The sequence below is a fragment of the Mustela putorius genome, unplaced genomic scaffold (genome assembly GCF_011764305.1).
Source record: "Mustela putorius furo isolate JIRA1106 unplaced genomic scaffold, ASM1176430v1.1 tig00000738_pilon_pilon_pilon, whole genome shotgun sequence".
Classification (NCBI taxonomy): domain Eukaryota; kingdom Metazoa; phylum Chordata; class Mammalia; order Carnivora; family Mustelidae; genus Mustela; species Mustela putorius.
In genome coordinates, this window is record NW_025421463.1 from 5,028,352 (window position 1) to 5,052,439 (window position 24,088).

At 57.6% G+C, this 24,088-nt stretch overlaps 1 protein-coding gene across 10 annotated transcripts in view; it reads left to right on the forward strand.

Moving 5' to 3' along the window:
• The window catches only part of MRTFA (myocardin related transcription factor A), a 195,021-nt gene extending 171,032 nt beyond the window's left edge, over positions 1–23,989 (forward strand). For 7 of the 10 annotated variants that reach the window (XM_004771275.3, XM_013045097.2, XM_013045099.2 and 4 more), the window contains 11 exons: positions 6,015–6,070; positions 8,216–8,291; positions 9,168–9,329; positions 12,736–12,911; positions 13,396–13,527; positions 15,093–15,346; positions 15,518–15,689; positions 16,789–17,778; positions 18,630–18,791; positions 19,112–19,172; positions 22,495–23,989. In XM_004771275.3, the coding sequence (XP_004771332.1) occupies positions 6,015–6,070; positions 8,216–8,291; positions 9,168–9,329; positions 12,736–12,911; positions 13,396–13,527; positions 15,093–15,346; positions 15,518–15,689; positions 16,789–17,778; positions 18,630–18,791; positions 19,112–19,172; positions 22,495–23,009 (2,756 nt within the window). In that variant the 3' untranslated portion in view covers positions 23,010–23,989. The other 3 variants (XM_045083801.1, XM_013045098.2, XM_045083802.1) reach the window with 3 other exon arrangements.
• Positions 23,990–24,088: the final 99 nt, after the last annotated feature.

Genomic DNA, 24,088 nt, shown 5'->3' on the forward strand with positions numbered 1-24,088 from the left:
TTTTTTTTAATTAAATAAACTCTACCCCCTGTATGGGGCTTGAACTCACAACCCCAAGATCAAGAGTCACATGCTCCTTCACTGAGCCAGACAGGCACCCCTACTTACGTTTGTTTTATGTATAGCATCTGGAGTTTTTAGTTGTACTTAGTGGGAGGAGTAGAGAACAGTATGTCTGGTCCATCTTCCCAGATGCAGAAGTCCCTGCAGTAGCACGTGAAGGGTCTTTGTGGGCTGGGCTGTCCTCCTTTCCAAACTCATTGTCGCCACATGACGTCCTCCTTGGTCCCACCATATCAAACTACTTGTAGCCCCTTGAACTTGGTGTGCTCCTTTCTATCTTCCTGCTCTTGGGTGTTCTTTAGCCTCAGATGACCTCCCCACTCGCTTTTTTTTTTTTTTTTTTTTTTAGATTTTATTTATTTATTTGACAGACGGAGATCACAAGTAGGCAGAGAGGCAGGCAGAGAGAGAGGAGGAACCAGGCTCCCTGCTAAGCAGAAAGCCTGATGTGGGGCTCGATCTCAGGACCCTGGGATCATGACCTGAGCCGAAGGCAGAGGCTTTAGCCCACTGAGCTACCCAGGTGCTCCCCTCCATCACCAACTTCCATTCTTATCTGTGTTGTTTCTGTTTTGTTTGTTTGGGTACAACATCTCTGTGAGATCTACCTGGACAGTTCATACACTCTCGCCTTGGGCTGAATTTTGCCTCTTCTGTCCTATGTGGCACTCTATTTATTTATTTGTTTGTTTGTTTGTTTGACAGAGAGAGATCACAAGCAGGCAGAGAGGCAGGCAGAGAGAGAGGGAAGCAGGCTCCCCGCTGAGCGGAGAGCCCAATGCAGGGCTCAATCCCTGGACCCCGGGACCACGACCCAAACCCAAGTCAGAGGCTTCAACACATTGAGCCACCCAGGCACCCCCTATGTGGCACTTTAAATTACCTCTGTAGTTGTAAACACAACTTTCCATCTTGTGTTGTAATTATTTGTCTTTTTCTCTAACCAGACCATGAACTGCCTTGAGGGCTGGGACCCTACTCTGTTTATCCTTACTCTCAGTGACTAGCATAATACTTCAGAATTGTTTATTGGATGGGTGGATGAGTGACTGTATTTTTAATTTCCTTCCCGGGTTATTAAATGCATTTATCTCCTGCACCCCATCCCCTGCCCAAGCCCCCAACTTACGTATCCAATGTGTGTTTGCCTGCTGCTTCTACAGTGGCAAAAGAAATCCAGCAGGCTTTCCTGAAGGAAGGTCTCCTCAGACCGTGGCACTCCATTGACTGCTATTAGCTATAGTGTTCATAGGCTTCTTGAGTTCCTGTGAGTGTTGACTTGGTGGTGAGCTTCTGGCAAAAGTATCTTATCGAGGATGGGAACCATCATTTTTATTATGCCAGCACCTAATAAAGCGACATTCTGACACAGGCACTTAGTAAATACTCCCTAATGATCATGAGGAAATGAGTCTTGATGGCTAACTGCTGTCTTTCCTTGCTGAGATGGGAGGAAAGAACAGAGCTGTTCCCGGAACTGTTTTGTGGATCTCAGAAGATTTTCCCTTGCCTACATGTTTAAGTAAATCTCAGGTTGTTTAATATCCTAATTTGATGCTATAGGTTGGTTTTTAAGGGTCCTTATACTCCCTCTGTAAGTGCTAGATTAAATCCGGACTGCTCGATTTCTGTGCTCCTGCACTGTAGGTCACAAAGTTCAGTGGACACACTGAGCATGGAAGCTGATGGCAGTATAATTTTCAAAAAATTAAAACTAGGGCACCTGGGTGGCTCACTTGATTAAGCGGCTGCCTTTGGCTCAGGTCATGATCCTGGAATCCCAGGATTGAGTCCTACACTGGGCTCCCTGCTCAGCTGGGAGTCTGCTTCTCCCTCTGACTCTCTCCCCTCTCATGCTCTCTGTCTCACTCACTCTCTCAAGTAAATAAAATCTTTAAAGAAAAATTAAACCGTTTTTCTTTTTTTAGTTCACAAGGCCCTCATTTAATTAGGGCAGCAAACATGTAAGGAGAGAAAGAAAATGAGCATTGGAGAGAGGGAACAGAATATAGATTGGTGTTATAGCCACATCTAGAACTGAAACTGTGATGAAGAACGTCACACCTCTTAGCCACTTCTGTACATTTGATTTCCGTGAGGAGCTTGGTTATTTTTCCTTTCAGTACGTGCCGCCCACTTCCCTTTGAGCACACAAAGCAGTGAAGGGTCCCAGTGGAACCGGCTTCCAGACGGTGGGAGTAAAGAGTCAAGAAGTGCCCTCACCCCAAACATGTCACAAGCCGCATGCGGAGTTCTTCGGTATGCATTGGTTTGGGGGCTTCTCTCAAAGACTGCCTTCTAGGAGTTTCTGGGGAAATGAAATTTCTGAGTAACATCCTGGCTCTTGTGGCAAAGCTGTTACGACAGCAAGGAGGAGGGAGATGGAGGTCTGAGGCAAACGTAGCCCTCCTCATCGGACACACATTTATGGGTTAACTTTGAGTCTTTTAGGGTTTTTCCACAAACAGAGGCCTAAACTTTAAAAACTATTTTCTGCTTTGTTGCACTTGGCTTGTGAAGCCCCAGGTGATTTTGACTACACACTGCCACTCACTCCTCCCAGGAAGCCCAGGGCTTACCTTTATAGCCCTGTGTCTTGGCTGCCCCAGCTCTAGTCTCTCCCCACGGGAGCCCAAGGAACATCCTACAGGAATCCTGACAGCGACCTGGAGGAGGAATAGCTCCCTTCTTCTGTTGGAAATAGCTCTGGAAATTGCCGAACCTGTTCTCAGAGCAGAGTTAACAATGGGGAAAGAGTAGCACAGAGCGAGTATGGGCTGCTCACGGACTGGGACGAACCAGCACACGTGTCAGAAGGTTGAGACCAGAGAAGAGAAGGCGGACAGAACTAGAGCTGGGCTGGGGCCCACCACTCAGTGAGTGACCGTGCAGGTGGCTGTGCTGTTAGCTCCGCCACATAAAATAAGAAGGGTCCTATCCTTGTGGGTTGTTAAGAGGATTCAGTGTGCTGATAATGTTAAAAAGTGAAATAGTCTTGTGGGAATGGTAATGACTGTCTTGAATTCTTTTCTTGTCCTGATTTCTGGCTTTCTTGATCAGGCCCTGAGCAGCTGATATATTCCTCTGGTCTCTCCTTACCCCTCCCACTTGTTTCCTAGTATCAGTGCTGAAGGCTGCCCTGAAGCTCCACAGTGAGCCCCAGGCTTCAAACCGTGGCTTTCTGTGCCTGCGGTCGCTTTGAACCCCTCTTCACACCTGTTGTGCTCAGTGCTGTGGTCAAGCTGACCTTTCCCATTGCCGGTACTCAGCCCTCGCTCGGGCAGTCCACGTAATGGAAGCCTCCTCGCCTCCCCATCCAGCAGAGTCCTCCTCCTCTACTTTCCGAAGTTAAGAAATCCACCCAGAGGAGTGGGAAGAAGTCTACTGGCGGGTGCGGTAGAGTGAGGTCGCCATCCTAACTCTGCCACCCGCTGGCCTTTCCTCTCCTCTTGAGCGTATCCTTATCTAGAAAGTGGAGTATTACCTACCACATGGGATCATTAGGAGTATTAAATCAGATAATCTGTTTAAAGTATCTGGGACAGGCCGACCACATAAGTAAGCACTCCGTAAATACTCATTTCTCCTTTGCTGTTATGTGAAAATTCCCTTACCAAACAGGAAGTCATATATGCAACAGCCACTTCTCCTGCCTCTTATCCCCCTTCATGCTGCATCATCCTTGATGGACTCCCCTTCCATCTAGAAATCCTATGCGTTGTGGGTGGTTCCAGAAATTGGATTTGTGCCTTACCCCTTGGGATAGCCAAGGTAGGTTGTTGGGGCAGCAGACTAACCGGGGTTTTAGATAGGTGTGTGGCTGCACTAACCGGGGTTTTAGATAGGTGTGTGGCTGTGGTACCAACACTAGCAGGCGTGTGTGGGAATCGAACCTGTGATTCAGCTATGCCGATGCATCCGATGACAGCAGCGCTTCTCGTTCATCTGTCTGTGCTCTGCTTGCTTCCGAGCACTCTGCTTCCATCCAGCTCTTCCAAGAGTCCTGAGAGGCAGGCAGATTCTCACTCTACAGAAGAGGAAAATGAGACCCAGAATGCAGTCCCTGGTGTCGCCCTAGTAATGATTGGGAGAACCCAGGAAGACATCCCAGTTGCCTTGATTTTTCTATCTGGGACTTCTGTGAAGTTTTGAACCCAGATAAGAGCCCAAATTCTGGCCATTCAGGTGAAAGTTTAGAAGGTGTAGTGCTCTACCACAGAACCTTCTTGCTTTGCTGTCACTAGTGTATACCTTGTACCGTTTCTTACAGAATATTCATTAGTTCATTGAATGAATTATGTGCTGGGCTCCGTAGGCACCAGGGATTCTGTCAGAAACAAAGGAAAGAGTCGTGCCCTGATGGAGTGTGTCCTCGTGGGAGGCTGACAATCAACCAGTTAAAGAGTGTCCGTGGTGATGAGTGCGGTGCAGGGGAATAAGGCAGAAAGGAAGCTGGGGGTGGGTTGGGGCCGGCACTGAGTTTTCACTTTGATTCTTCGTATTTACTGTCTGCTCCATGACAGTGGTCCGTCACACCCTACCCCCAGATTCTGGCATGTCAGGACTTTTGAAGACTGGTTTTAAGAGGTGAACCAGCTTTACCCAGTAGAAGCAGGTGCAGGAGCTGTCTGCTTACCCACTGAATTGCCCAAGACCTCCCCAGCTTAGGGCAGAGATAGCCTGGATAATGCCTTGGAATGCTGTGGTAGGTGGGGAGGGAGGCCGGCCATGCTGGTTTTTCTTAAGAGACTTTTTGTTAAATCTAGAGCTCCCCCTGCCGTTAGAAGACAGGGAGGGCTCTCAACTCATCGTTTAAAATGATTCTTTTTCATCCTAAGAGTTCAGAATGTTTGTTAAATAAGGAGTGCTGGGACATTTAGATCTTTCTGCTGGGACTGTGGTTGCTGAGGCCCAACCCCCAGGAGTGGACGGGGGAGGAAGCACAAAGGCGCAGGCAGGATAGGTCATATCTGTGCTTTTGCTACTTTTAGCGTCTCCCCTGTGCTCCTACCACAGCCAGCAGCCTATCAGAAGTCGCCTCCACACACAGCCTCACAGCTGTTCTGAAATTCTAGGGCAGCAGAAGTGAAACTGACCACTGTCTTGTAAATTTCTCTCTTATTGCTCTTGTTCCCTACTTGAAGTGAGTCAGGCCTTTTTCCCTCTCACCCTCATGGTGTCCCAGTTCATCCTTTGTCTTTATAGCCAAGTGTTTGATACAAAACTCTCTTCATTGTGCCGCATTTGAGATTTGGTCCCGGTTTGGTCTGGTTTGCTGCCTCAAGAGCTATGGTCTGTGTAGTGGTAGGCTTCAGGGTCTGTAGGGAGCCCTTCCTGTCAGCTGCTGGTTGTGTGCACCGGGGTCAGCCATACACTTACTGTGAAGTTCTTTTAGCCCTCAGAGATGAAATTTAAGGTAATTTTAGCAGCGCTGTTATATTAGCTGAAGTGAAGGAGGAAATGGCATCCAAGCAGACGTAGGTCTTTCTGGTGGAAGTTTGGTCACTTCATGATTCCGAATTAGGTCGAAAAAGTAAGGTGAACCAACATACAGCCGTGGTCCTGTCTGTGTCCCTGTCTTTACCAGAGTGAGCTGGGGCCCAGCGCAATTCTTGGAGGGTTGACCGGTCAATAAGGATCATGCAGCTAATGGCCAAGTATTGGGTCCAGGATATTTTTTTACGTTGCATTCCATTTGTGCACTTTATAGAGCCCGAGCGTAGGCAGTGACTGTTCTCATTAGGAATGAACTAACCAAAACTGTTGTAATGGGGGTAGCTGAACCGTGAAAGATACGTGCTTACTCAGGTGCCATGTTCTTCTTCACTTCCGCTGATAAGATCTGGTGTTGCTAAAATTAACTTGAATTAAGATGCTTTCTCCAGTGTAAATTATAGCTGTACACATGATGCTTCATAAAAGTAATTGTTTTATGATTCTTTTCCCAACAGCTTTGAAAAGTCCAGCTGCGTTTCATGAACAGAGAAGGAGCTTGGAGAGGGCCAGGGTAAGGCCTTTCTTCCCCGAGGGCCTGCAGAGCCCAGTGCATCCATGGCTGGTGTGTTCCTTCCAGCCAGCCCACACCTCAGTTCCAGACACACAGCGCTGCCTTTTGCTGCCCCGTCCCCACCCCCGCCGTCGCACAGCATGAAGAGATACGGGATCAAGATTGCTCCTTTTCTGCATTTAAGGGTGTATCAGTAGTCCTCCCTTCTGTTGCTTTGGAGACCGCTGGTCTGTTCCCATCTTTCATCCCACCTGCCCTTTTATAGATGTCGGGGCACGAACACCAGCCACGGGAAAGCCTGCTTGAGGACTGGTCTTCCACATCCTCGGCTGCCGTGCCTATGCCTCTCTAGGAAGGGCATTCCGAGGGGCAAGAAACCTCACCAGTCTCCATGTGCCCTGAGTAGCCAGTGTCCACTGGAGGCAGTGAATGCAGAAGCTGAGCCCCCAGTTTGAGCCCCGGTTCCTGCTACAGCACCTGGCCTGCTGCCTTGCCCCCCCTTGGTTTCAGTTCCTTCAGGGGCCTCAGGGGGATATTCTGCTGCCCAGTGTGGGCAGAGATGGGGAAGTCGCCAGACATGCTTCCCCTCCACTCCCTTCACTTTTTTCTTTTACATAAAAGACAAGGAAAGAGAACCTCCCTAGTAGAGGACCATACAGGTCAGGCTCCCTAAGACCCACAGCTCTTGCAGAGACTGAAATACTTACTTGTGAGACATTTTTCTGTCTTTCTTATTTTATTTCTCTAAAATTTCTAAGGAAAATTATGATTCCTAGAGTAAGTGGGAAGAATGAGGTCATACACCAGGAACCAAAGCAATAACAAGCTGCACTGGTGTAGTTACTGGGAGGAGTGGAGAATATGGCCCCAGACCCAGCTGTAAGACTTGGTGCCGTTACCTGGCCTGCTTCGCGAGTCGGCAAGGAGCTAACAAGCTCGGTCGAACCGCTGTTACTTACCGATTACTTCCACATGCCAATTGATATCGTTCTCCTGGTTCTGCTCACTTGGGTCTTAGGGATTAGGTTCTCTTCTCTTCATTTCCTAGTTGCACCTGGGAGAAGTTAACTCAGTTGTCCAGCTAGTAAGTGACAAAGCTGAGACTCAATTTTCTTAATTAGTGCTGCATTCTAGCTTGTCCACAGTTCAGAATGTCGGGTAGCTTAGAAAACACGGCTCCCTCTGATGCCTGGGAAGACCTGTGGTGTCCGACTCCTGTTCTGCCATCTTCTGCAGCTGCTGTGGCAGTCCCAGTGCCCTTTGCAGGTGGGGCAGAGTGACAGACGCAAAGCTGTCCCCTGCAGGGCTCCACACTGCCGGGTCAGGGCTCCGAGGCAGCAGGCGAGCGCCCGGGCTTTACTGTACCCACAGGCAGTGCGCTCTGGCTTGTTATTTTCTGCTCAACACTAGTCTACCTTGTCCTGTCCTGTTCTGTGCTGGCTTTGACCTACTCATGGTCTTGACCTGTGGTTTGAAAAATTCTGGTGCTGTAGTTACCTGACTCTGGAGTCAGACGGACTTGGGGCCTCTTGGGTGTTCCAGCAGTGGGCTGGCGCTGAGACTGGTCAGGGGACGCTTCAGTTCGCCTGGCGTCTCAGAAATGCAGAAATGAGGGCATTGGACTTGGAGGAACTACACCCATGACACCATGTATCAGAATTAGTATTCTGTTGGGCAGCCATTCAGAATGAATGGAAAATGCTCATGATATCATACGTTACAGTTTTTGAACAAGATACAAAATTATGTTCACTATGATTACAACTCTGCAAAATGAGACATCTGCATGGAAGAATGATTAGAAATAAATATCCCAAAATACAGTGAGTGATTGAATTTTTTATTGTTTTACCGTGTAGTTTTCTACATTTTCCTTAATGAACCTGTATTACTTTTATGATAGTACACGTAGTAGATTTTTAAGAAACACTTTAGTAATTCAGCCTCAGAGAAGCGAATAGTCTTGACGGGAGAGGGGTGGGTAGGCAGGTGCACTGGGAGTAGATGCAGTGCCCCCAGACCTCCCCTTGCCTCCGAACCCTGGCAGCTCCAGGCTAAGATGGACGGGCGGGGGGAGCCCACAGAGGATCCATGTCATAACTTGTATCCTGGATTTGAGATCCTCTTGGTATGTTTTTTCTGTAGACAGAGGACTATCTGAAACGGAAGATTTGTTCCCGGCCGGAGAGATCGGAGCTGGTCAGGATGCATATTTTGGAAGGTATGTGAGGTTGGGACTGCTTTCTCCCCATGCCCTTGCTGCTTCCACCACGCATCCCCCACATTTCTTTGTCCCCCTTCCTTACCGCTCCCATTTCTGTGCACAATGCATAAGCCAGGCCTTTTACACCGTAGAACAGCAGAGCCATGTTGCCACACTGGTTCTGCAGATTTCCAGAGCAGCACAGTCACATTCTCTTGGGTTGCCTTGCCCTTTCTCAACTCTAGCCACGTGGTGGCCCTAGATCTTGTCATCCCTTGGTATGAAAGCCTTTTCTCCAGAATCTTCTGAAAATGCAGTTCCTTTCTGTGTTCATCCACTCCCTCACTCTCACATCCATTCGGCATTCACGTGAGCACCTGCGACACCCGAGTGAGCGCGTCCTGGGTGTGTCCGCCTGGCCAGGCGCACACTTCTGTCCACGTTCTAAGGAAGGAACTGTTTTGGCTGCTGAAAGCAGTGTGAACATATCCAGTCGTTTTTAGTTTTGACTCAGCTTTGAGTCTGGAGGAGAACTTCCTTAGTCTGAGCCCTGCATCGTGTAGACAGAGACACTGAGACCCAGAGCAGGGACTGAATTGCCTTCGTAACCAAGAAGGCTTGAGGGAGGGCGAGGAGGGCTCCATCATCTGCTGGCTTTCCGCTCTGTAGCCCCCGTGCCCAGTGACCTTGACTGGCTGTGCCCACGCTCTGTCTGCAGCCAGGGCCCCTTCTGTAGAACTTAAGGCTGGGCCGCTCTTCTCTGCCTGGGACACTCTCTGCATCCTGATGGCTTCTGCTCCTTCCCCAGAGGGAAGGAGAGCTGCTCTGGAGTTCCCAGGGTAGAGCCAGGTCCATTCCTACATCCTCCTGCACTCCATTCTCTCCCACGGGCAGAGACCTCGGCCGAGCCTTCCCTCCAGGCCAAGCAGCTAAAGCTGAAGAGAGCCAGACTGGCTGATGATCTCAACGAGAAGATTGCACAGAGGCCGGGCCCCATGGAGCTGGTTGAGAAGAACATTCTGCCTGTGGAGTCCAGCTTGAAAGAAGCCATCATTGGTGAGGAGGCCCCAGGCACCCTGAGTGGACGTGCAGGCTGGATGCAGGAGGAAGGGGCTCTGGGCTTCTCGCTGCTTGACCTCCTGCTTAACCTTAGGGAACTGAGGCGCACAGTGTGAGAGCCTGAGAAGCAGGTTGTGTTAGCTTGGGACAGTCCCAGCGGCCTCAAGGACCATGCCAGAGGCAATAGCTGTCCCAGATGGATCCCCTACTGCTCTGGGCACACAGAGGAGGGTCCCCATCCCGGCCCTGCCAGGGGGGTGGTTCGGGAGAGATGACGGCCAGGACTGGGGCTGCGGGATGAGTTGGAATTCAAGTCCACTGTGGGCTCCAGGGATGGGGAGCCTCTCAGGGCAAGGGGCAGCCTGGGCACGGAGCTGGAAGGAGGTGGGAGGTGGGCAGAGTCCAGGACGTGCCAGGGCCTTGTGTGCTACAGGTAGGTGTTCGGACCTGATTCCTTAGGATTTTGGTCATTGTTAGTACAAGCATATCTTCTAAGACCTGGACCTGGGCAAGGCTGTGCGTTCCTGCCCCTGGGAGGTCGCCATGAGGCTCACCTGCTCCTTCCAGTGTAAGGAGTTAGATCTTCTGGGCAGAGCACCAGGCGGGGGAACCACAGACCCCAGAGCAGGCCAAGTTGGGCTGTGAGCTCAGGGTCAGAGGGGGCTTTGGTTTCTCGGGCCTCTGCGCTGTGGGAGGAAGCCAGTGTGCCCTGACAGCCGCTCTGCCAGTTGGGCCCATAGCCCTCCTAGCTCCCAGGAGGGAGCGTTCATCCCACCACGTCTCCGTGTTCTCCTGCCCTGGTCCTCACTGAATTCCATAGCAGCCCCTAATGTCGGGCCTGTGTTTAGGCCAAAGTCAGTTCTGGACTCTTCAGCCACCCAGACTGTGAGAGTCGGCATGGCGCCAGGCCCTGTGTGAAGTCACGCAGTTTACAAAGATGAACATGGTATGACGCTGCCCTCCAAGAATTCATTCTGATGCAAGAAGACTGTCGTAGGAACATGCGATTTCCGAGCCTGGCTCCTGGTCAGATGCCAGCGCTGTGTAATGAGAAGGCCACGGTCCTGTGACCTAGTGGCTGAGTCACCTGGCTCACGGGACAGGCTGCAGGCCCACGGGCTATAATGGGTATAAAGGGCCTGGAGGTCCTGGGCGTCTGGAGGGACTCACAGAAGGGCTGCTGCCGTCAGCAGTCTTGTTCGTTACGGACCAGGGGACAGGCGCTGTGGTGAGGGCGTGGGGTAATGGTGTGTCAGGTACAGTGCGAGCCTGGCCCGCGCAGGCTTCTCTCAGAGACGGGTATGGTGGGAAGGCCCGGAGAAGTCGGGCAGACGGTAGGACACGTGTGGGCTCCACCTTGCCCAGTGGAGAAGGTACAGAAGGACATTCCAGGCAGAGGGGACTGTGTGGACAGTGGCCTTGAGGTGCAGCAGAGCGGGGCTTATTTGAGGAGGGGGTGTAAGCTAGTTCGGTAAGCAGCTGTTAACCCTTAGTGACCTGAGGGACAGGAGCATTTGCCTGCCAAAGCCAGATCCTGCGGGTTGGGGAGCGAGTAGGTGGTGACAGCAGATGCGGCCGTTTGTTCAAGAAGGGAGGAGAGCAGGAAGAACGAGGGAGATCGTGTCTGCGAAGGAGGCCAGGAGAGGTGCAGGTTTGTGGCCGAGAGGCAGGAGGCAGAGGAGGAGATGGGTCCTGGGAGGGGAGAGACTCGGCCAGGTCTGAGGAGGAGGAGGAGAAGGGGAGGGGGCCGAGGCGGTCCTAAGCCCTGGTAAAGATGGGGGCAGGAGGGGGGCTTCGCAGAGGCCGACCTCCCGCTGTCTTACCCGCACGGTCCCCACAGCCGCCCACAGCACGCCACCGCCCGTGCCTCCAGGCCACCCCAGCTGATCTGGAGATTCGCGTCAAGGCCCCTTCTCCAAAAAGTCTGCCCTGAGCATCTCCACAGAGTCTGTGTCTCCCTTGAGCAGAGGGGACTGGACCAAAATCAGAGGGCAGGGACCCTGTCTCTCCCAGCCTGCCCCTGGCCTGAAGCTGGTCATAGTAGGGAGGCAGATGGACTCTGCTGGGCCACTGGCCGGCCGCTGCCTCCGGCTGGACTGCGCTCTGGGGAGAGGCCAGAGGAGGAGCCCCGCTGTCCCAGATTCCACCACCCCTGCTGGGAGCCGTGTATAAAGGGCCCGGTGGCACCTCCGGTGGCACATCTTGCTGGGAGGACGAGATGCGGGGAGAACCCAGATGTGTCAGTGGCCTGGGCTACATGGCAGTCACGGCGCTCCATGCCCCCCACGCGCTGCGTGCGCGGCCCCGACAGGACGGAGGGGAGGGAGTGTGGGAGCCAGCCCTGGCACTGGGTGTGACTGGCGCCCTTGCCACTGCTGGCTAGTGCAGGTTCGAGCCCAGATTTGTCCTTCCCTGGTCCCAGGGGAGGGAGGAGCCTCGGGTCGTGGCTCTGGAGAGGAAGAGTCTGCTGGGAGAGTTCCTGGTTTGTTCTCGTTCCCTATCCACGGTCTTCTCACCGCTGTGGATTTCCCCAGGCGCCTCAGACAGCTAACCTTGGCCTTGACCCCCGCCTCCACTCCTCCCGTGTGAACAGCAGGCCCCAGGCAGAACTTCTTACCCCAGCAGTGCCGTGCGGGTGGCAGTGATGTAATGTTTTGAAATATCCCACTTGTCTTTCCTTCCTTTTGTGACCTGGGATGTCCACACTAGGGCCCTGGCCGTCCTGCTCCTCCCTCCTGGCCTGGCCTCAGCCAGGACCCTGGCCGTGCAGCAGGGCAGGGCACTTGGAGCCAGCGGGATGGGTTTCCTTCTGGTGGCTGCCGCTGCTGGGCCTTCGATATCCAGGAGCCACAGGCCACTAAAAGGAAGTCACCTCTAGTCCAGTAACCCTGTTCCACCTCTCCGGGGAGGCGTACCTTTTCCTGGAGGCCCTTAGCCTGTCCCTGCTTTTCAGGGGGTTGAGGCAGCCTGGAGAGGAGCCGGGCGCTCGGGCTGTTGGTCCCTTTGAGCCTTCGCTGCTGGGTCCATGAGCCTCTGAGGGAAGAGGAGAGTTTGTGCCACCATAGGATGGACATGAAGTGCCTTTAAGAGCAGGGAAACATCTAGATGAGATAGTGGAGGTTACAGGCTACAGGGAGGGAGCGTGGAACTTGACTCTGAGGATGGGACACAGTGTAGAGTCAAAGACGAGGCAGCACTTGGACAGCATGGTAGCTAGCGCTCCTGCCTGTGTTTCCGGGTCGTGAGGAGCTTTCCTGGAGCTCTTTTGGACCCAGCAAGCAGGTCAGCTGCTGGGGTTTCTCCTGTCTGCCTCACTGGAGTGGAGGTGGGGGCGGACAGGGCAGGCACCTTGCTGGGACAGGCCTGGCTGGGGGAGGAGTCTTACGCCGGCTTTGGCTTTCAGTGGGCCAGGTGAACTACCCGAAAGTAGCGGACAGCTCTTCCTTCGACGAGGACAGCAGCGACGCCTTATCCCCTGAGCAGCCTGCCAGCCATGAATCCCAGGGCTCCGTGCCGTCGCCCTTGGAAGCCCGAGCCAGCGAGCCACTGCCCAGTGCCACCTCTGTATCCCCTCCTCAGGTGAGCTCGCCCCTCTGATGCTCTCCCTGCTCCCCGAGGGCCCAGACTTGCTGGAGCTGCCCAGAGCGAGGTCTCACCTGGGCCAGGTGGGGCGGGGACTCCGGGGTGTTGCCTCGGCTGTTGGGTCCCGGAGCTGTTGGCAGTGGGCCCTGTGCCTTAGTCAGCCCGCCTGCCTGGGGCTGCCTCCCAGTGAGATCCCTGAGGCTCCCTGGCCTATGCCTGCACCACCCAGACCTGCTCACTTCTCCTTCGAACAGTTCAGTGACCTGTTCCCTGCCCTCTGTGTCTCCATGTTCCCGTTCCCATGTTCCCGTTCCCTCTGCCCTGCCCCCCTCCCTGGGCTGCTCCTCTCACCTCCCCTGGTCTTTGCCCACCATTTGCACCACCTGCTCCCCCCGCTTCCCCGCCAGCAGTGCCGGTGCTGGGGGAGACACCTGCGGCCCCATCCTGCCTGATGGGGCCACGCCACCTCCTCCTCTGTCAGGTTGTGTCTCAACTCCCATTGGGTCCGGAATCCGGAGAAACACTTTTCCTGGCAGAGCAGCCGCCTCTGCCTGCCAGCCTCCCCAACGGAACCGCAGCCCCTGCGGCCAAGGCCACCCCGACGCTCATTAAGGTACAGGTCTCCAGCCGACTGCCCTCCTTCCCCTTTCAGGGCCCTTCCAGGCCCTGCTGTGACTTTGTCCCAGTGCAGGGGACAGCTGCAGGGAGTGGGGTGCATGTGTCCCCCCGGGTCGGGGACTGGCGAAGGTCACTGAGGGAAGTGGGAGTTTCTCTTCTCTCTGCGGCTGTCACACGCCACTGCTTACTGGGCGTGGCGGGCCTGGATCTGGATGGGCCCTCCTGGCTCTTGCTCCACTGTCCCCCGTGAAACCACCCCCGGTCCACCGCCTCTGGTCCACCGACCCCGGGTGGCAGTCGTAGTCTGCTCTGTGAGGGACGCAACCAAGAAGGGACATGATGGGCCTGAGGTCACAGGAAGGCCACTTCGGGCATTTTGTTTTTTGAAAGATTTTATTTTGGGGAATCTCTGCACCCAATGTGGAGCTTGAACTTTGAACTCCAAGATGGGACGGAGCCAGCCGGGTGCCCCTGGGCATTTCTTATTCTCCTCCAAGGTCTAAGAGAACACGTCTGAGGGGCAGGGCTCACCACCAGCCCGTGAGAGGCCACCTTCGTAGGGGGGACACTGTGTCAGGCACTGAGGTGAATTAAGTGCAGCAGCACCAAGGCCCAGTGCCCAGGGCCCCCCGCCCCCCGCCGCCTGCCTCCAGGGTCTCTGGGACTTGGCCCCCGACACAGACCCTAGCCTGGCTGAGGGTCTCCAGCCAGCCGTGCACCTCTTCTGTGGCTGCTCGAAGCCTGGGAGCCATCCTGGCTCCCCTTCCCTTGCTGGAGCCAAGCCTCCCGGGGGCCTCAGGCTGCTGCCTCTGTGTTTGTGGGGCTCCCTGGTGCCCGTCTGGGTGGCACCCCCACCCCCAGGCCTTCCCTGTTTGCACCATCTCTGTGAGGCCCTGAGGCCCTGCTGCTGGCAGGAAACTTCAGGTTTTGTAGCTCCCCCATCCCAGAGGAGGCCGTGAGCCGCGCTGGGGTCCCGGTGCCCAGGCCGTCCTTCATCACGGCCCCTCTCGGCCTCTCTGGTGTGTTCATGGTTGGCCACCGAGGTCCGAGTGTTTGCCCCCAGAATCCTTCCTCAGCTCTGCTCCTTGTCACACAACTGGTGCCCTGCTTTGAGCACTGCGTGTTTGAGAGACTGGTGTGACTAGATCGTGGTCCCTTCCTCTGTTCTGGGTAACGCCTTGGCCTCTGCGGCGCGGCCCCCCCAGGGCCCTGAGCTGCCACTGCGGAGGGCAGGATCCCGCCAGTCGGCTGCTGCTGCCTCATCCTGTCCACGCTTTGCTCCAGGCCATGATGACAGTGGCATTTGCTCGATTTTTCTCTCCGGGCTAGAGCCTCTTTTAAGTCAGTGGGGCTGCGCACGGTGCCCCCCCCAACCCCAACCCCCGTCAGCTGCGCACCCCCCGTCCCTGGCACACCCGTGAGCGCTGACGAGGCTGCTGCTGCTGGAGGAGCCGCCCGGGAGCGGAGAGTGGCACCAAGCTGGGCAGAGGTCGGGGCCTTCTGAGAAGCCCCTCACTGCCCCCTGATGGCGCCCCCCGCCCCCATCTCCTGTGTCCCCAGCAAAGCCAACCCAAGTCTGCCAGCGAGAAGTCGCAGCGCAGCAAGAAAGCCAAGGAGCTGAAGCCAAAGGTGAAGAAGCTCAAGTACCACCAGTACATCCCCCCGGACCAGAAGCAGGACAAGGGGGCGCCCCCCATGGACTCGTCCTACGCACGGATCCTGCAGCAGCAGCAGCTCTTCCTGCAGCTGCAGATCCTCAACCAGCAACAGCAGCAGCACTACAACTACCAGACCATCCTGCCCGCACCGCCCAAGTACGCGCCCCTGCCGCGCCCGCCCGGAGGCGCCCTGAGCGGCCGGTGCCAGGCCCGGGCGGGTGAACCCCAGATCTTTAAGGGCCCTTTGGTCTGAATCCGCCTGCCCCGCACCCCTCTCTTCCCCGAGAGTGCTGCCGGCCGGGGCTCACACCTGCCTTTTCTTTGCAGGCCCGCCGGCGAGGCCCCTGGAAGCGCCGGGGCCCCCCCAATACGCAGCCTCTCCGCCCCCAGTAGCGGCTCCAGCTCAGGTGCTCCAGGGCCTGGCGGGCTGGCGCGGCAGAACAGCACCTCGCTGAGCGGCAAGCCGGGAGCCCTGCCCGCCAACCTGGATGACATGAAGGTAGATGGGCACCCCCTTCCCGCGTCCCCTTCCCGCGGGGGCCGCCGGCAGCCTCATCTCCACGGGGCCCGGCCTAGTGTTCGTCCGTAGGGAGAGCGGCCGGCGCCAGGCCCACGGCCATGGAAGGCAGAGCCGAGCTCCGGACTCTGGCCTCCTCCAGCAGAGGCCGCTGGAGCCTGCTCCGTGGCTTGCCTGGCCCCGTCCTCCACGACGCCTGCCTTGTCATGGTGGTCAGTACCATCAACCGCGCAGCCAGCGCCTCGGGCCTTGGGGCCCCCCGACCTCGTCTGTACGGCTTGTCTTCCTTGGTGTCTGCTGTGCAGCATAGACACAGGAGTGTCGCCCCTGCTGAAGGGCGAGCAAGTGGAGTGTTGAGGGCTGAGGGGCTTGCCTGAGGTCGCAGAGCTTGGCTGTTGGTGGTCAGGAGTCCCGCTTGGGGCTGTCCGCTTCGGCTCCCCAAACTTTTCCATTTCCACTTCGTCCACTAACGCCCACTGAATCTGCTGCATCTCCTCGGGAAAAGAATGGCCCATTCTTGGGGCACGGACCCTGCTCAGGTCCTGTGGCCTTGGAGGGTGGGTCATGTCCGGCGCGTGGCCTGTTTTTTCTGCTCCAGGCAGAAGGTGGAACAGAGCAAGTTCTCACGGGAGTGTTTGTGCTCCGGAGCAGACGGAGCCCCGCTGAGTCGGGCTCCGACCCCAGCAAGGCACAGCCCCTGTGCGGGTGGCCGGATGCGGCTTCAGAGCCCATCAGACCGGGGCTAACGTCCGGCTCCACTGCTCGCTAGCGGGGGTCCTGAAATTCTTTGACTTTTGCGAGCTTGGGTTTCTCATCCATAAAATCCGGTTGATTCAATTAAGTATTTAAGTACTCGAGCACCAGTTGTCGTGCTGGGGCTGGGGACAGCTGAGGCTATGTCATGCCCAGAGCAGGGTGGGGTACGGGGGGCAGGCATTCCAGGCAGGCCCCTCCTGTGGTGAGGACCGGGAGAGGGAGGAGGCCGGGCTCAGGGTGCACATGTCCCACCCCCTGGGGCTGCCCTCCTGCCTAGACCCAGTTGTCCCCGTCGCCCTGCCCTCCTGACTCTCGCCCCTTGCAGGTGGCAGAGCTGAAGCAGGAGCTAAAGCTGAGGTCACTGCCCGTCTCAGGCACCAAGACGGACCTGATCGAGCGTCTGCGTGCATACCAGGAGCAAGTCGGCCCTGCCCCGGGAGCCCCCAAGGGCCCTGCCACCCCCTCCATCCTGCCCAAGGCTGGGGAGGTAGTGGTCGCTTTCCCGGCTGCCCGCCTAAGCACGGGGCCTGCCCTGGTGGCCACAGGCCTGGCCCCAGCCGAGGTGGTGGTGGCCACGGTGACTGGCAACGGCGTGGTGAAGTTCGGCAGCACGGGCTCCACGCCCCCCGTGTCTCCCACCCCCTCGGAGCGCTCCCTGCTCAGCACCGGCGACGAGAACTCCACGCCCGGGGATGCCTTCGGCGAGATGGTGACCTCGCCGCTGACCCAGCTCACCCTGCAGGCCTCGCCGCTGCAGATCCTGGTGAAGGAGGAGAGTCCCCGGGCCGGCTCCTGCTGCCTGAGCCCCGGGGTGCGGGCCGAGCTCGAGGGCCGGGACAAGGACCAGATGCTGCAGGAGAAGGACAAGCAGATCGAGGAGCTGACGCGCATGCTGCGCCAGAAGCAGCAGCTCGTGGAGTGGCTGCGGCTGCAGCTGGAGCAGGAGAAGCGGGCCCAGCAGCCCGCCCCGGCCCCCAGCCCGCGGGGCGCCCCCGTCAAGCAGGAGAACAGCTTCTCCAGCTGCCAGCTGAGCCGGCAGCCCCCGGGGCCCGTTCACCCCTTCAGCCCCGCTGCCCACCACGCAGACACTTGTCCCCCGGCGCCCCCGGCTGTGGTAGTGAAGCAAGAAGCCGCGCCGCCGGAGCCCGAGCCAGCCCCTGCTCCGCAGCTGCTTCTGGGCCCCCAGGGCCCCGGCCTCATCAAGGGGGTCCCGCCTCCCACCCTCGTCACTGACTCCGCAGGGACCCACCTTGTCCTCACCGTGACCAATAAGACCGCGGACAGCCCCGGCCTGGCCAGCGGGAGCCCCCAGCAGGTACCTGGGGGGGGGGGCGGCAGCGGCCGCAGGGGAGCGTGAGGACGCTGAGGGTGACAGCCCCATCAACCGGGCCGCCCCGTGGTTGGGCAGGTTGTGCTCGCTTCCGTCCCCTTCCACTCAGTCCTCCGGAGGGAGCGCTCGCCATCCGCGTGCGCGTGCGACCAGGGGACGGGGCAAGAGTCAGGAGGATGGAGGGAGCCGCCAGAGGCCCCGCGCTGGTGAAGCGGAGCCATCGGGGTCTGCCCATCTCTGGGCCCCGGCGGAGGGGCCCCCCCCCCCGCCCCCGGCAGCCGCCACCCAGGCCTGCCTTCGCGCCGTGGGGGTGGGCCAGGCCCCATGGGGGCGGGGAGAGGCCAGCTGTCCCCAGCCCAGCGTCATTGGCAGTTGACTCCCTGCTGCTGCCGCCCTCACAGCCCAGCCTGGGCCAGGGGTGAGGCTGCTTTAGGCTTCGTGTGGCCTCTCGGCCCTGCAGAGCTCGGGGCTGGAGGAGGAGACCGTGGACTGTGACAGGAACTGGGCACCTCAGGATGGGAGACCATGGCCCTTGAGCAGCCTCCAGCAGGAAGGGAGGGGAGGGGACAGTGGACCCAGCACCCCTCCCTGTCCAAACCCAGGCAGCCACATGCCGGCCCTGTCCTCTACAGCGTCGGCGGTCGGCAGGGCCTCCCCCAGCCCGGATCCCTTCTTCCTCAGTGGCTTCCATGGAAGCTTCCTAAAAGCCAGTGCCGCAGCAGGTTGTCTTGGCCCAGAAGCTGGGCGCCTCCCGCCTTGATTCCCTGGAATGTGCTGGGCCCCGGGCCCGCTTCCCTCATCCGAACCACCGGTTCTCTGCCCGTTCTCCCGTCCAGCCCTCGCCCCAGCCTGGTTCTCCAGCCCCTGGCCCGCCCGCCCAAATGGACCTAGAGCAGCCATCACAGCCCCTCTTTGGGACCTCTGCTTTACTGCTGAAGAAGGAGCCGCCCGGCTACGAGGAAGCCGTGAGCCAGCAGCCCAGACAGCAGGTGAAGAAGGTAGACTGAGGCCTGGCCAGGGTGGGCGTTCACCTAGGCTGCTGGGCTGGGCTTCCCCAATCCCCCTACCCCCACCAAGCCAGCTGGAAAACGGGGGCAGAGGAGGCCTTGCCAGGCCGGGCGGGTGGAGGGGGCATTACGGGCAGGTGGGCCAGAGCCTGGCCCGACCGAGGAGCGAGCTCTGGGAGCCTCACAAGCCCGCCGGTGGGCTCTGCGGGTCCGGCTCTCAGCTCTAGGATGGAAGTGAGGGGCTCTGCTCTGAGCCTGGCTGGGGGCCTCCTGTTCTAGATTTTCATCTTTCTTCCCCCTCTGCTCTACAGGGGAACGGTTCCTCCAGCCAGCAGATGGACGACCTGTTTGACATTCTTATTCAGAGCGGAGGTGAAGCCCGGACCCCCTGCGCCGACTCCCCAGCCAACCTCCTGCTCGCCCCGTGGCTTGCATTCAGCCCTGGCTGCTCGATGGGTTGCTTTCTGTTCCGTCACGGAACGCGTCAGGGGCCCACGGGTCTTGTCCTTTGGACGTAGCAGCAGCTGAGACGTACACCGTCTCCAGGGCTTGGACAAAAGGGGTCGGGGTACGGCTCCCCGGCAGGGATTGCTCTACCCAGCAGCCCCTGCGTGGTGGGCCCTGTGCCCGCAGCCTGGGGGTTAACGATGTGCAAAACAGGTGTTTGCCTTTGCACAGTTGTGTGAGGAAATGCGTAGTAGACAAGTAGCTTATACCGTGTGTGAGGAGTAACTACAGAAAGCTGGGAAGGGAGAGGGGAGGTCTTAGGTGTGCGGGGCATTTGGGTTGACCTCGTCGAGCTCCCTGGGGGGCCCCTGGGGGGCCAGGAATGCTGGCGGAGTGGCACGGGCACAGGAGGGAGAGAAGTCGCGGGTTGTTCAGGCGGAAGGGGAGGAGCCAGGAGGCAGCTCTGGGGATCCAGGGGGCCTGGGCCAGCCGTAGCGGGAGGCGGAGAAGGACCTGAGTCTCGGTGTACCTCAGAGAGCCCGTCAGTTTCCTTCTGGACCAGGCGTGTGATGTGGCGAGACAGCAGGAAGGCAGCCATGGAGGTCACCAAGGGCTCAGCCTGAATTGCCCGGATGCGGCTGCTCCAGGGCGTGCACTGGGCGCTCCAGGGCGTGCAGCCTCGGGCTGATGTGTCCTGAGACCGCCAAGCAGGGGCGTCACATGAAGGCAAGCGGGGCAGTTGTTGGCATCTAGAGTGACATTTGGAGCCATGAGATTGGGGAGGATGAGGCATAGTCCCAGGGCACAAGCAGATGACGCTCCGCAGTGGACAGAGTGGGAGGGTGCCCTCGAGACCGTGAAGTCCTAAAGTCCGGGGCTGTCAAGGGGTAGCCAGGGGGAGAAGTGACCTCATCCTGCTGCCGTGGGACCGTGGGTAAGGGCCTATAGGAGCCAGCAAGCCTGGAGAGCTCTCTGCACAGGGTTTCCTGCAAAGGGACCAAGGAGCCGGCCTGTTGGCGTGCTGACGGAGGGGGTCCCTTCGTGCAGGTGGGGGGGCTCGGCGTCTGGTAGGAGCTGGGGGAGTTCACAGGTGGCAGCGGCCAAGGAGCCAGAGCGCGTGTGCAAGTTCTCTGAGTGCCCCGCTGCAGGCCGTAGGGACAGGGTTCGCAAGACGGTACGGATTAAGCGAGAGCTCAGGCGTGCAACTGCGCGCTTCAGAATGGTGAACTTTATGGGCACCTGGCTGGCCTCGTCCGTGGAACATGCGACTCTTGAGATTAGGATTCTGAGTTCGAACCCCTTGTATGGTGTAGGGGTTGTTTATTTTTTAAAGATTTTTAAATAAGTGGTGAGTTTTATCTCAAAAAAGAAATCCCACAGAGTTGAAGAGTTGATGTTACTCCCAGGGTCACGGATTCTGACCTTACGGAGGCTCCTCAGATTCTAGAGTCTGCAGTGGGACCCAAGGCCCATTTCTTTCTTTCTTTCTTTCTTTTTTTTTTTTTAAAGATTTTTTATTTGTTTATTTGACAGAGATTACAAGTAGACAGAAAGGCAGGCACAGAGAGAGAGAGGGAAGCAGGCTCCCTGCGGAGCAGAGAGCCCGATGCAGGACTCGATCCCAGGACCCTGGGATCATGACCTGAGCCGAAGGTAGCGGCTTAACCCACTGAGCCACCCAGGCGCCCCCAAAGGCCCATTTCTAACCAGCGCAGGTGGGCACTGAGGCTGCTGGGCCGGCGGTGCTCGCGGGCAGTCCCAAAGGCTAGTCTCGAGCCGGGGAGAGAGGCCTGGGAGCAGACTTGGGGAGTCCCCGGTGTCCAGACAGGAACCCAGACTGCGAGGGCTCAGGCTTCTTGGGGGGAAAAAGGTGACGCCAGAAGCAGAGAGAGAGCAGGCCAGCACGCCGGGCCTGGAGCGCCAGCCCTGAAGACAGAGCAGAGAAAGGGAGCTGGGGGTGCTGCCCGCCCCCTAAGGAACACGGAACTGGCCAGAGAGGTGGCACGAAGGCCCTGAGAAGGCATTTGCGTGGGCATCTGGGGAGACTGAGCGTGGGGAGACCGGCTTGGTGAGATGGGCAGGCGTCCCCGGCTGGGTTGGGAGGAGAGCGGGAGGCAGGACAGGCCCCAGAGGGCCAGGGAGGGAGCAAGCCTGGTTTGCTTCTGTGTTACTTTTTTTTTATTGTGGTTAAATACACAGAAAATTTGCCATTTTAATAATTTTAAAATGCAGAATTCAGTAGCATTAAATACATCCAGTGTCGTACAGCCATCACCACCATCTGTCAGTGCAACGTTTCCATCATCCTGGACTGACACTTGGGTCCTGATAGGCCGGAGCGCCCCGCCTCCCCTCCCCAGCCCCAGGGAATCTGTCGAACTTCCTGCTCGGAATCCACCTGCTCAGTGGAATCCCGTGGTGTCCTTTGGTTTCTGGCTTGCTTCACAGAGCACAGCATGCTTCAGGTTCCTCCGTGTTGTGGCAGGTGTCAGTTTCCTGCCTTTTTATGGTCTCATGAGATCCCCCACGAGGGACACTCAGGTTTTCCCTTGGGCTGTTGCACCTAACACTGCTGTGAACGCTGCACACTCGCAGCTGCTGGGAGCCCCTGCACGTCCGTGGCGGCTGCGCCGTGTTGTTCACACCAGCCGTGGGCAAGGGCTCACATCTCTCTACATCCTCACAGGCTCGATTACCGATACTGTTATCAGTAACTATTATTACCGTTGGCTAAAAAAGCCGCCCTACTGGGTGTGGGGTGGTGTCTCCTTGTTTGTGGGTTTGATTTGCATTTCCCTAATGACTAACAAGGTGGAGCTTCTTCTGGCCTTAGGGGTTTGCAGATCTTTGGAGAAATGGTGGCGTCCTTTTCCTGTTTGGTTTTGTTGTTGAGTTGTAGCCCTGTAGTCTGGGCACGAACCACCAGATCCGTGGTGTGCAGACATTTCCTCCCTCTCCGCGGGCTGTCTTTGCTCTTGATGGCATCCTTTGGTGCATAAAACTTAGAAATTTTTGTATGGTCCAATTAATGTTTTTGTTGTTGTGTTTTGATGTCGTAACCAAGAAATCATTACCAAATCCAATGAAGATTTCCCCGTTTTCCTCTAAGAGTTTCATAGTTTCAGCTCCTGAATTTAGATCTTTGACCCATTTGGAGTTCGCTTTTTGTATGTGATGTGAAGTAGGGCCAGCCCCTGGTCCTATTCCGGCCTGGTTCCTGACACTCATTCACTTTCTCGTTTGCCAGAAATCTCAGCAGATTTCAAGGAGCCACCACCCTCCCTATCAGGGAAAGAGAAGCCCCCCTCAACCTGTGGGTCGCCCCTGGCCACACCGTCCCCGCCCTCTGCCGAGCTCCCCCAGACGGCGCCGCCTCCTCCCTCGGGCTCACCCGCCCTCCCTGGGCGCCTGGAGGACTTCCTGGAGAGCAGCACGGGGCTGCCCCTGCTGACCGGTGGGCACGAGGGGCCTGAGCCCCTCTCCCTCATCGACGACCTCCACAGCCAGATGCTGAGCAGCTCTGCCATCCTGGACCACCCCCCCTCTCCCATGGACACCTCGGAATTGCACTTTGCCCCTGAGCCCAGCGGTGTGGGCCTGGACCTGGCCGACGGCCACCTGGACAGCATGGACTGGCTGGAGCTGTCTTCGGGCGGCCCCGTGCTCAGCCTGGCCCCGCTCGGCACCACCGCGCCCAGCCTCTTCTCCACGGACTTCCTTGACGGTCACGACTTGCAGCTCCACTGGGATTCCTGCTTGTAGCTCTCGGGCTGTGGAGCCGGGCCGGGAGGGGCTGGAGTTGGGGAGCCTCGGGAACTCCTGGGAGCCCCACTCCCTCGGCCCGATCCCGCCTCTGCGTGGTCACGAGTCCCGACAATCACGAGCCCTGCTTTCCCCTCCCCGGGAGGCTGGAGCAGGTCGAGCCGCCGCCTGGCTCAGGCTCAGCAGGGAGGGAAGCCGCCCGCGACCAGCTCTGGTGTCGGCCTGCGGTCAGGCGGCCGGGACAGGCCAGGGCCATTCCGCCGACCTCCTGTGAGGCCGGAGGTGCAGTCTGGCCGCCGTGTGCTCGGGCACGTGAGGCCCGGGGTGGGTCTCCTTCCTTCTCTCCCCTCTTCCCTGTGAGGGAGAAACTAGCTGGGCCTCTACCTCCCCGTTCCCCGTGATGCCAACCCCAGGGTCCCAGGCTTCCTGGGAGGGGAGCCCCTTGCCATTTTAGTGTCTTGGTGTAGTGTAGCCCGTAGCGGCTGGTGGCGGGCGGTTCCTGTGCAGGTGTACATATGGCGCTACCCCCCCATCGCCATCCATTCATGTCCGTCTGTCCTGGGGGCTGGAGGGGGCTTGGCGCTCCCTCCCGTCCTGTGCCCCATACAGAAGGGCCTGGAGACCACCGCTCCTCGCGTTGGACGCAGCTTACCTCAGCCCCGTCACGCGTGTTTGACATGCAGACACCCTGCCACGGCCTGTGCCCCGCCTGTGTCCTGCTCCGTACTAGTGCCACGAGGGCAGAGGTGCTTCCTGGCCACCCACCCACATTCCGTCCCGCTGCCTCACTGCAGCCACCGTGGCCCTGGGATCGGAGGGGCGGCGGCCCTTAAGCTGTGGCCTCCTCTTGCCCTAGGGCCCAGCCTCCCTTCTGGCCGGTCACTGTCATTAACGGGATTAGGGATGGAGCCCCAAACCAGGGCTGGGACAGAGGTTGGGAAGCTGTGTGGACTTTTTAAAATAAAATGAAAAAACACTGATTTGGGTCCATTTTTGTTCAATCCACAGACAAGGCGGGTGGTGTGGCTGGGTCCTAGGCTTTTTAGACCATTCCAGGAAGGACAGAACCTGGGACACAC